Raw genomic sequence first — 12,837 nt, forward strand, 5'->3', positions numbered from 1 at the left:
ATTTAGAACAGAGATGCAGAGAAATTACTTTATTCAGAGGGTAGTAAGTCTGTGGAATTTGTTGCCACAAACAGCTGTGGAGACCAAGTCACTGGGTGTATTTAAGGCAGAGATGGATAGGTTCTTGATTCGCCAGGGCATCAAGGGTATGGGGATGACTAGAAGAATGGGATCAGCCCATGACTGAGTGGTGAAGCAGACTCGATAGGCCAAATGGCCTACTTCTGCTCCTATATCTTATGGTCTTATTCCCTGCCCAGCTTATCCATAATTCTCACCAGAGCATCTGGGACTTTGTGTTCATCTTTTTACTCAAGCAACAGCATGTTGTTGTACTAAAAGAATCATATGAACATGTGAGATCCTTCATAAAGTCCTTTCTCAAGATATAAAAGGCAGCGTAATAGTATAAAGGTAGAAAGTTGTCTTGGATGACCTCAGCCTTGAATCCATACCCCATGACGTTTGTTAGCATGAGTTTAGATAACAAAAAACGAAACTGATGACTGATGCTGATCATATTCTATCAACTACTGAAACAGTACTTTTCTAGAGTGAACAAGATTGAGTAGCAAGGATATGAAGGGCACTCTGAATGCGCAGCCCATAGAGGCCTAGCAGAATTACTAGTGACTGAATTAGCTAAGTCCCGAAGGGCATAACCGAAAGACTGAAGTGCAGCAGATGGAGAGTGAAACAACACAAGAAATAAACTTCACTTGATCTCATTCATCGAGTAAATTCATCATTCATTTTTGGCAGATGGATATGTCTATGACAGCATTAGAAGGGATAATCACTGCACTATGCTAAATTTTATAAACTGCTGAATAATTCTAAAAACCAAAGGATCAGATCAGAACTCTGAGGAGTTGTTATACAGTCACAAATGGTGATGGACAAATAAACAGCTGAGGTGAAAACATTAACACTCTGAATGATGGTGGATCCACCATGTGAGCTTTCAAAGACATGGCTGAAATACCTGCAATATCTTCAGCCTTCCTCTCTATCACAAAAATCAAACTTCAACGAATCTGATTCATCCACAATATCAAAAAAATGGCTAAGAGTGCTGTATAGAGGAAAGGCAAATGATGAGTCAAAATCCTAGGTGGGTGAAATAGAAGAAATAAACCTGGTGGATGGAATTGTCTAAGACAGCATGGTGTTGACAACTTGAATTGAAAAATTAGTCATGCATCTAACCAAGCAGTTCAGTACTGTTGTAATACCAGCATTTATCAAATGTGTACAATGCCCAGGTATGTCCTTGTCAGGTAAAAGAGCAAATAAAATCTGTCTAACATGCAATCTTGTCTATTTTCAGTTACCAGCAAGGTGGTGGAAGGTGTCATCAATAAAGCTATCAAGCAAAAATTACTCACCAGTGTTCAGTTTAGGTTTCCCAGGAAGACAGGATTGGTAAAATTTCAGAATTCACCAAAGGATGACTAAGACATTGGTAAGGAAAGGGAAAGTAGAATACAGAAGTAATCTAGCAAGAAACATAAATAAACAAACTATGAAAGCTTTTACAGATATAAAAAAAAACAAAATATTAACAAAAGTAAATGTGGGTCCCTCATACCCTGAGATCGCAGAAATTATACTAGCAAATAAAGAAATACCAGAGAAATTAAACAATTACTTTGTGTCTGTTTTTATAGTAAAGGACACGGAAAATATTGTAGAAATACTGAGCAATAAGTCTAGCTTAGATGAGGATTAACAAAAAATATTGAAGAAATTAATGACACTGAAAGCCAATAATTTCCTATGATGAGAAATGCATCTCAAGGTTTTGAGAGAGGTGGATATGAAAATGAATAGGTCGGAACCTTTCAAAATTCCCATGATTCCCACAGAATGAAAGGGAGCAAATTTAAACTATTTAGAAAGGAGCGAGGGAAATGAAAAAAAATGTGAACTTCAGACCAAATAATATAACATCTGTTGGAAGGAAACTTCTAGGTTCTATCATCATGAACTTCAGAAGATCTTCTAAAAAGTGTCAGAAGTTACTAAATAAATTAGAGCAGATGGTAATGTGTAATATACTGGTGTGGATTGGTTAATGAAGAGAAAACAGACTTTAGAAATAAACAGGTCATTTTCAGATTAAAAGGTTGAACTAGTGGAGTGCACCATGACCAATGTTGGAGCACTACCTGTTCATATCTACATCAATGACTTGGATGAGGAAACATAACCAACTTAGTGATAATAATAAGCTAGATGGCAATGAAAGTCATGAACAGATGCAAAGAGTAGTTAGGGGGATGTTAACATACAGCGAATAGGCAAAGGAATTGCAGAAGGAACACACTGTAGAAAATGTGAGATCATCCACTTTTATAGTAAACCCAGAAAAGTGGTGAGAGGTTGAAAGGTGCTGGTGTACTTGTACACTAAAAGTTACATTGTTCATTGCTGTGAGCAACTGCGAAGAGGTTTTAAGTATACAAATGAGGTTATATTGTTGCAATTAGATAAGATTCTGTTCTGATCAAAGTTGGAATATTTTATGTTGGTCTGGGCTTCCTATGCACAGAGGTACATACTGTTGAAAGACTGACTGCAACAAAGACCTACCACCTTTTTTTCTGTAAAAGCTGGCCAACACTCAATCCGCAAATAAACTAAAGATGCAAATACAATTTGTGGCAAAGATCAATGAACACAGTTTGTACCCTCCTAATGTAGATTGAAAGAATGTGTAGTTGTGGACAAATACAGGCGCAATCAACTGTCTCAGAAAGTAGAGGAAAGTTTGGTGGATGACTTCCATTTTCAATGTGGAATCCACATCACGCTTACAAACTATGTAATTCAGGGACAAAGCGAAGAGGAACAAGAATTGATTTTTGAAAATTTAGGTTTCAGGGAATGAAAATGAATCACTGCTGGAGACAAAGGTATGTGAGAAAAGACGGCATTCCTAGATGGACTTAGGTAGTCAGGGATTAGAAAATATTTGTGATATTCCATGGCAGCTGCTGGAGCATGGAAATAACATGGTCAATAATATTAAATGTAATGGAACAGCAATAATAACAATAAAAAAAATAATGTTCTGCAATCATGGAGGTTTGGGGGCATTTTGAAACTGTGTCAAAAGTCATAACAGACCAGGAGAACTTTAATCAGAGAAGAAAATAGATGTCAAAAGAGGAAATGCTAGGATATTCTACCAAACCTCTGCCATCCGTGCATTTTAAAAATCTCCATCAAGTTCTCTTTTCTTTATCATCATAATGAGAAGGTCCTATTTCCTATCCACTATTCCTCTATGGGCATTACATCTAATCTCTTGCCTTTCTATTACAATGCCTCTGCTCTTTTTCATGACATCTTCCCAAGGGCAACTTCTTTACCTCAACCCTAATGTTGTTCATTGATTTTCTTTCATTCCTCTACCTGCATCACAAAAGAACTCCTACAAAATTTGGAGATAGACAGGATCTCATGAAAATTTCTAACAATAGTGTCTATAAAATCATTTTCTGCAGCATTGACAGAATTTTTTTTTTCCCCATTTGTCAGGATCTGGGCATCACTGGCAACGCCACTATTTACCCATCTCCCAAATGTCCTTAAAATGAGATGCAAAGTTGGCTACTTCAGATGGATTTCTGGATCAATAATTTTTGTGGGTCTCAAGTCACATGTATGATAGGTTGGGATGATGGCATTTTTATGGCAGTCTGTTAATTCTGTAGCCATTATTACCAATTACTATATTTTTATTTCAAATTATTAAATGAATTCACACCTGCCTTGGTGGGATTTGAACTGTATTTCTTCAGACTATCAGCCAGGACCCTGGATTACTTCAAGTAATTTAATCACTGCACAATCACTGTCCAGCCTACAATGCACCCATAGCGTTGGAAAAAAGAACTGGAACAATATGCATTCCTCATCACGGGTATTTCTTTATACTTTAAAGAAATAGCATACTGCACTAATATATAACAGTTGCTCTCACTATGTCTTCTGGTGCATCGGGTGGCAACCTTGCTGTTTCTTTATCATTTGTCTGTTTTTTTATGAGGCCAAGTTGCTAGCTTGATGCTCAACCCAGCACAGACGGAAAACGTGCAAGGAACCGGCCAGATCTGAACCAAGACCACTTGCCTTGAAGTCCAGCACAGATGCCACTACACCACCGGCCAGCGCATATTATGTAACAGAATGGATCTTATCTTAGATATTTCATCATATCTTGCCAGTCTCATCTCAACTGCCTATAAATTAACAGTGCTATGATCTCTGATATTGACTTTTACACAAATACACTGTCACTTATGTACCATGCAAAGGCCATATACACACTTGTACTGATGCACTATATTTCTGGACCATTATTATTTATTACATGATAGCCAAATGAATTTTCATTGCATGTAAATTCTGATCACTGTTGTACACAATCTCTGACCTTAAATATTTAATTTTACGAATTGCATTTACTTGGCATAGCAATTTTAAAACATAATGGTACTTAAGTAACTTTACAGGTGACCTTAAAATTTACAACCATTTGGGTTAAGGAAATTTGGCCTTACAGAATTCACAAATCATAATCAAAAATATGAGATACTGACTAAAATCTACACTAATAGAATCTGTATGAAAAATAAGTAAATAAATCAACACAAAATTAGCTATTTTTTACAACTTGCTCTTCTTGACATGAGTAAATGACACAGCTTTGCATTATGGAAAATCACGATACAGCCTGTTTTCTATTAAAGCAGCTGCTCCTCACTTCTGTAACAGAGGAGTTGCCTGTATTTAACAATATTATTATTCAAAAGGTTTTAGATTATGTCTTCATCTTAATTGAACTTTCAAATTTTAACTTTGCACTCTTAAAATGACTTAAAAAAAATTAAATGTGCTTTCTCCTTTCGGGTTGATTCAGTGTGAGGATTCTTCTAAAACAATGCTGCTCAACCAGCTTGATAACTTCTTTAGTTCTGTATGTTAAAGCTGTTCTTGAATAGACAGCAACCAATGTAAAAGGGAACATCTATCTATGTGGAATCACTATATTTTGCAGCTAGCTTTCTTCAAAGTTGGAGATGTGTTTTTATATATATATATATATATATATAGATATATACATACACATACATACATACGTATATACACACACACACATTTATTTCACAAGTGATAGCAAGATTCAAGCTAACAAATTTATTCATATCTCCTAAGTATTCTAATTTACAAACACTACTTATGCATTTTGTACAATAATAATCTTGAGATAACATCTGGCTTTGCGTTTTTTAAACTAAAGGTTTTATTTCATGTTGCAGTTCAAATTTAACAGATCGCATTTTACATTTAGATAATTTGCTTGTTATCATTGTTTCTGAATCTAGATGGTGAAGATCAGACACCACTTAACACCAGAGTAATGGAATCAATTTCTCCTCCAACATTATTACTAATAGCGACACTAAAAATAATATTTTCCTTATTTTATGCAGATGATGTAAGCTCAATCAGCACAATATCGAGATCAAACTCAAAATCCCTCAATTCCATTGTTCAATCACTTTGCTTTGTCAACTGAGATAATAAAGAAATGAAAATTTTAATATTAAGGCATTTATATGTTTAATATGAACAGTCTCCATAAGTCCCATTCATTTGGCAGAAAAAAGAATTGAGTTATTCCAGTAGATCTCAAGACTTACGCTAACGTCATATTACTTCCAGGATCCAAGTTGACCTCAATCACAGTTGTTCCATCAATGTCCACCTCCTTGCAAGGAGTAGTATTTCGCCCGGTGACTCTGCATGCTTGGTAAAAACCATGAGGTTTGACACGGCCAGAATCATTTCCGACAAAAATTTGTAAGATTGCTGGTTGATTGTAACCTTCCAACTAAAAAAAAATAAGAGCATAGAATATGTAATGCTTGATATATGGAAATTTTAATCTTTGTTTTAACTATTAAATCACCTCAAATCAAGTACAAAATAAACAAATATGTATCTTGATATTTTTAAACTGGGAAAATAATTAGGTAGAGTATAATTTTAAAAACTACAAATGACATGAATTCAGAAATATAAAAAATAATAATGTTACCCATGTATTGACAACACACAAGGCCCTGTATGAGAGGCAGAGGAAATTGCTCTTTCCATCCACCACCCTCTTAGCTGCTACCTGTCTCCTCTGAGGATTCTGCAATTACTACATTGATTTTGTGGACTGAGGAGGTTAATAAAGCCAGAATGCAAGTATGCCATCTTCCATCCTCACAAACCGTCTTAAAAGAAGAGCTGAATTTACGAACTCATAAGCAGACTAAAACAGCATACATTTTAGTAGGAAGAATTATGAACATTATTAACTAAATATAAATTGAATGCCACATTTTAAAGAGGACTCAGAAGCTGAAGATATATATAGATCTGAAAATTTGAGGTGGCTGTTAAAATCCTTGGTTCAGAAAGTGTACAAGAAGCAAAGAAGTTACCCTAAACATTACAAAAACATAGTTAGAACCCAAGAATCTAGCTAAAACTTTGAGGACACACCACTTTAGGGAGACATAAAAATCACTACATCTTCAAGCTCCTAATAAAGCAGAGCAACTGATATGCCTTTTTTGTGATTCCATCAATGTGTTTAAATTCTCACTGAATTTCAGTGGAGAAAAATCCTTCTTTTTCCAGAGACATTAGCAAACCAAAGGACAAATATTTGTTATACATATTGTATATACATCAACTATAAAGGAAGAGATGTTGAGCAGGTTGGGAGTTTTTCATTGGAGCAAGGGAGAATGAGAAATGCTTGTAACGAGCTGTAAGAAATGATGAGGGGTACAGTGCACATCTCTTTCTCAGGATGGAGAAACCAAGAACTAGGGGGCATAGGGTTTAAAGGCAGAGGGGAAGAGAGGGGCAACATTTTCAACCAGGAAGTGGCAAGTATATGGAATAACCTGCCAGAGGAAGCAGTTGAGGCATATAGATTAACATTTAAAAGGTACTTGGACAGGTACATGAGTAGGAAAGGTTTAGAGGGAAATGGGCTAAAAGTGGGCAAACAGGACTAGCTTAGATGGAAATCTTGGATGGCATGGATCAGTTGAACTGAAGGGCCTGTTTCCATGCTGTTTGACTCTACTATTCCATTTATTAAGATAACATACAGAAAAATCTCTTGTACAATGAAGTAAGCAGAACTCACAGAGATAAGATCTGGAAAGTTCTCTTTAAGAGGATTATTCAAGCACATAAAACCTTCCATTCAAAACTGAGCAAGACTTCAAGAAGAAAAATATGAGAGGAAAATGGCAGAGTACTTTTTCAAATAACTGGCACAACTACAATAAATCAGTATCCATATAATTTTATGAAATATTTTTAAACTTTGAAATTAACCTTTGTGCAAGTAGAAAATCAACTTCAACAAAAATATAATCTTTCATTCTCCTTTTAGAATCCCAGCATTTTGCTACTCCTCTGGTCTGCATTCACTAGACTGCACTCCAACTCTTAAGATTGTAGCTTTTTGCTTGCATCACTTCAACCCACCTGATGAAGTTACTTCCATAATTCATTTAAGTAGAAAGTTTCTGATGATTGTTCAACAATAATAAAAGAATGGTGATACAGATTTAAGAATACTGGCTTAAGTCAGGGTTATATATAATTTGGAAGTGATAGTCATAGAAAAGCAAAAGAAACCTGAAGATGTTGGGTTCAAGAATAACAAAGAAAATGCTTACAATGCTGCATTAGTCTGAAATATTTAGTATATTAAGCTCTTAAATATTAAATCTGCCTCTCTCTCTACAAATGCTGCCTGACCTGTTAAAAACCTCCAACATTTTCTGTTTTTTTATTCTAAATATATCTGTTGCCCTTACCTTTGCAGATAGCCTTAGAAGATGCTGACAAAGGAACCTTGACCATGCACTGTAATGTAATGGCACATCCCACATTCACACTATGTAGCTAGCAATGAGCAAATGAATTTTTAAACTGGAGGATATATACCAATCAAAGAGACTAATTGTTCTGAATGCTGGATCACATTCTGTACAAGGAGCTTTTGTTTATTTACAAAGAGGGGGAAAACAATTACCTTCACTGTTGGAAAGCCTTGCTGGGTCCGATCTTTCACAGAGCCACGGCTACCTTCTGTCAAGTACCGTGCTCTGTGTTGTGTCTCAGGTTGTACTAGTACTTTCAGTTCTTTACCTTCACTTTTACCAGGATAGTGAGCAGTTAGTGTTGGGCCTTTCTTTAAAGAAGATTTTTGAGGTTCTGTTGTTCTGTGAAACACCAAAAATATGCATCACCAAAATTACTTTAGTGAAATAAAATGCAATTTTTAACTTAAGCTATATAAAGCATTTTAATGCACTTCCTTTTAAGTATATTCTCAGTTTTAAATTAACTATCTTACATTTCACTAAAACTTTTCTTTGACCAAGTCCCATTACAGGAAGTAAAGCATACATTATCCCTTTAACTTGAATCTTCAAATCTACTAAATGTCTAAATTGATTTGTCTGCCAGAAGTATAATTGTTTAGCATGAGATAAAACAGGTCAATATTTTGCGAGATGTATCCCTGAGGAGAGCATACAGATCTATCTAAGCTACAGAATGAAAGACAATGGAAATGGTACTGCAAAATCTCTAGAGATACATCTCAGAATGCCAAAAGTAGAGCCCTGGTGTTCATTTAGTTTACTCAGCAACATTTTGGTTTATAAACTTATTAGAAATAAATTGTATATCAATCTAACTATCTATGACAGCAGGTGCAAAAAGCAAACATATTTTCCAGAAAAATATACACTTAATCTGAGAATTATTCATGTCTATCCCATCCTTGCATTCCTTTGCACTGAATGACTATTCTACTGCTCAACCTCTTCCAAAATTCTCTGATCAATCTCACCAGATGTCTATTGGAATGCATCAAGCTGTATCACTCTTGAATTTCCCTGGTTTGCCAATACTACACCTGGAATCAATTTCTTTTCTTGATAACCACCACCTAGACAATCCGGCATAGTAACATATCATCTATCATAATATAGTGAACACTTAATTCACTGCATATCCCATTTACACAATTTTAAAATTTATTTTAATCTATGCACCTGGGATAGTTTGCTTAATCATATAATGGTCTATTTATACCTCAGGAAAATGATATAAATCAAGAGATTCCATTGACAGCTTAAAATAGGCTGTTTAATGTAGTCTAGCCAAATTAGCACATGCACAATAGAAATTAAATACAAATTTTGGTTGCACTTGCAAATAAAACTAAAGGATCAACTGGGCTTTATAACCAAATATAAGATTTCTGATTATTATAAATTGTTAAGTCTGATAATTAGCACAATCATTACATAACAAAACTGGTAAATTTGTACCGTGATCTTGACTGGCAAGATTTATGAACATTTGGAGAGGCATAATATGATCAGGAATAGTCAGCTTGGCTTTGTCAAAGGCAGGTCATGCCTTACAAGCCTGAATAAATTTTTGAGGATGTGACTAAACACATTGATGAAGGAAGAGCCACAGATGTCATGTATATGGATTTCAGCAAGGTATTTGATAAGGTACCCAATGCAAGGCTTATTAAGGAAGTAAAGAGGCATGGGATACAGGACATTGCTTTGTGGTTCCAGAACTGGCTTGCCCACAGAAGGCAAAGAGTGGTTGAAGACGGGTCATATTCTGCACGGAGATTGGTGACCAGTGGTGTGCCTCAGCGATCTGTTCTGGGACCCTTACCCTTCGTGATTTTTATCCTGGATGAGGAAGTGGAGGGATGGGTCAGTAAATTTGCTGATGACACAAAGGTTGGGCGTGTTGTGGATAGTGTGGAAGGCTGTCAGAGGTTACAGTGGGACATTGATAGGTTGCAAAACTGGGCTGAGAAGTGACAGATGGAGTTCAACACAGTTAAGTGTAAGGTGGTTCATTTTGGTAGGTCAAATATGATGGCAGAATATAGTATTAATGGTAAGACTCTTGGCAGTGTGGAGGATCAGAGGGATCTTGGGGTCCGAGTCCATAGGACACTCAAAGCTGCTGTGTAAGTTGACCCTGTGATTAAGTAAGCATACGATGCACTGGCCTTCATCAATCATGGGATTGAGTTTAAGAGAGGAGAGGTAATGTTGCAGTATATAGGACCCCAGTCAGACCACACTTGGAGTACTGTGCTCAGTTCTGGTCGCCTCACTACAGGAAGGATGTGCAAATCATAGAAAGGGCACAGAGGAGATTAACAAGGATGTTGCCTGGGTTGGGGAGCATGCCTTATGAGAATAGGTGAAGTGAACTTGGCCTTTTTTCCTTGGAGCGACAGAAGATGAAAGGTGACCTGATAGAGGTGTACAAGATTATGAGAGGCATTGATCATGTGGATAGTCAGAGGTTTCTTCCCAGGACTAAGATGGCTAGCATGAAAGGGCACAATTTTAAGGTGCTTGGAAGTAGGTACAGGGGAGTTGTCGGGCTAAGTTTTTTTAAATGCAGAGTGGTGAGTGCATGGAATGGTCTGCTGGCAACAGTGGTGGAAGTAGATACGATAGAATCTTTTCAGAGACTCCTGGATAGGTACATGGAGCTTAGAAAAATAGAGGGCTATGGGTAACCCTATATAATTTCCAAGTTAAGGACATATTCAGCACAGCTTTGTGGGCCAAAGGGCTTGTACTGTGCTGTAAGTTTTCTATGTTTCTATGTATTAAGTTTGGAGCACTCAGAGATAACAGATCACACAGTACAACTAACATCAGGTTGTGAATGCAAATAGTAAATGCTCAAACAATTTAATAATACTGCCTGATTACTAAAATATTACATTCTTAAAAACTACTTCACCAGATATTTCTGTATATGATATTATTGTAATGGCTTTCTTTCTCTTTCAAGAACTAAGTGTCACCTAGTATCCCACCTGTTTTTTCCAGCCCCTTTATCTCCCAAAATCACTGAAATTGTCTTCAATGAATTAAGTGATTTAGGTTAACACATTTGTTTGATTTCAGCTAGAGTGATATCCAAAGGAACTATTAATTTCAAAAACAACATAATTTGGGCAGACTGGCTACTCATTGTATACTCTCTTTGCTAATGAAGTCAAGGAAAGTTCCCAATCAACTTAAACTGAGTTTGCAGGGAAATTGAACAAAGGGGTCTGGAATATATTAGAAAACTGTAATAAAGCACAGATCTGGAAGGACAGTGAACTTTGTTCAGCTCACTGTTTTTGTCAGTGTTAGAATCCTACTAATTGGATGGCAGACACTCATTTCCTGTTTTGAAGAATGGGCCAGAAGTGAGATTGCACAATGTTACCATTGAGCCAGTGGGACAACAGGGATTTATTTTACCAATGTTTTGAGAGTAAAGTCATAATTCCTATATATAATGAGGTCATAAGAATTGTTTCCCTTCCTAGAGTAGCAAATAAAAGCTACAAAACACCTGCAATTTTATCACTGAGAAACTTCAAAATGTAATTAAAAATGAATACAGTTCATCACTTTTGTATATATCAACATCAAAACACGTTCTTTCAATTTTTTTCAATTTCATAGCAATTTTTTTCTGAACAATTAGTTCCCATTACACCCAAAGTAGCCGCTACCATTGCTTACAGTGAGTGCATGCAACAAACATCCCTACAGTTTCAAAACAAATGAAGTGTCTTGGGCAGAAATATCAACTACTTATAGGTGCTGCCTGAATTGCTGAGTTCCTCCAGCATTTTGTTTGTGGTGTTCAAGCAATTCTCATACTGTTTACATTTACCTATTTCCAAAAACTGATACATGAAGTAATTTTAACAATCCATGAGAACCAAATGTTTATATTTCTACTGCTATGTATTGATCTGACCTTTCAATAATATTTGCACAGCCATCAATTTGGAATTGGGACTCAAAAGTACATTACCCAATCGAAATCCATTTGAAAAATCAAAATAGCTTGCAGTTAATTTAAAGAGGTGTTGAAAACTAGATTGTACTTCTGGTAAAAGCTAACAGTAAACATTGTATAAATCCTTGACAATTAACCAAAGATAACTGTAAGATCAATTTGTAATTTGTTTCACATTCCCTTCATAACCAATACAAAGATATTTATGCTAAATCTTTGTGTGGAGTTCCCATTTTCATAAATAAAGCTAAAATGCCCTGGAAATTATTATGCTCACAGCACTTTTCAGACATACTTCTAGCCTCTGAGATTACTCTCTTTTTCAATGCAATTGATCTGTGCAAAATTCAACCAATGCATTAGCTATTTATTACTATAATAGGTGCTTCATTTTTAATTGAGAATCTATTATTATATAACCTATTAATTTATTACAAATCATTAAACCTTTGTTAAGATCCTAATTGATGCCACTTTGTGACCTGTTTGGAAATGTGAAAATGTCTTTATCTTAAATTCAACAAATTAAACCATTAACAATAGTTGCATTGCACTACACCACATATAAAGGAGGAAAATATTACTCAAAAACACAAATGTATAAAACAGTGATAATATGACAAAAATATAAATGGATATATTAGTAAATTATTATCAGCAAGCTTGCAAACTAATAAAGAACTAATTATTTAAACTGTACAAAAGATTATTAGGTAGGACGTTTGAGGAAACATGTTTTCTCTACATAGGGAGGGGCTGAAATCAGGAACACATTGCTGAAGGGGTGGTGGAAGTAATTACTCTCACAGCATAAGAATTATTCAAATAAAATGCCTTGGCAGAAAATCTATGAGCTGACCACTTGAAAAATTTTTT

At 35.6% G+C, this 12,837-nt stretch overlaps 1 protein-coding gene across 2 annotated transcripts in view; it reads right to left on the reverse strand.

Moving 5' to 3' along the window:
- nfat5b (nuclear factor of activated T cells 5b) overlaps positions 1–12,837 on the reverse strand; it is a 192,870-nt gene that overhangs the window by 57,429 nt on the left and 122,604 nt on the right. For both annotated transcript variants that reach the window (XM_059993108.1, XM_059993107.1), the window contains exons 4-5: positions 8,126–8,315; positions 5,715–5,905 (exon numbers count right to left, since the gene is read on the reverse strand). In XM_059993108.1, the coding sequence (XP_059849091.1) occupies positions 5,715–5,905; positions 8,126–8,315 (381 nt within the window). The remainder of the gene's footprint in view (positions 1–5,714; positions 5,906–8,125; positions 8,316–12,837) is intronic.

Source organism: Hypanus sabinus, chromosome 17, assembly GCF_030144855.1.
Source record: "Hypanus sabinus isolate sHypSab1 chromosome 17, sHypSab1.hap1, whole genome shotgun sequence".
NCBI classification, from domain to species: Eukaryota; Metazoa; Chordata; class Chondrichthyes; order Myliobatiformes; family Dasyatidae; genus Hypanus; species Hypanus sabinus.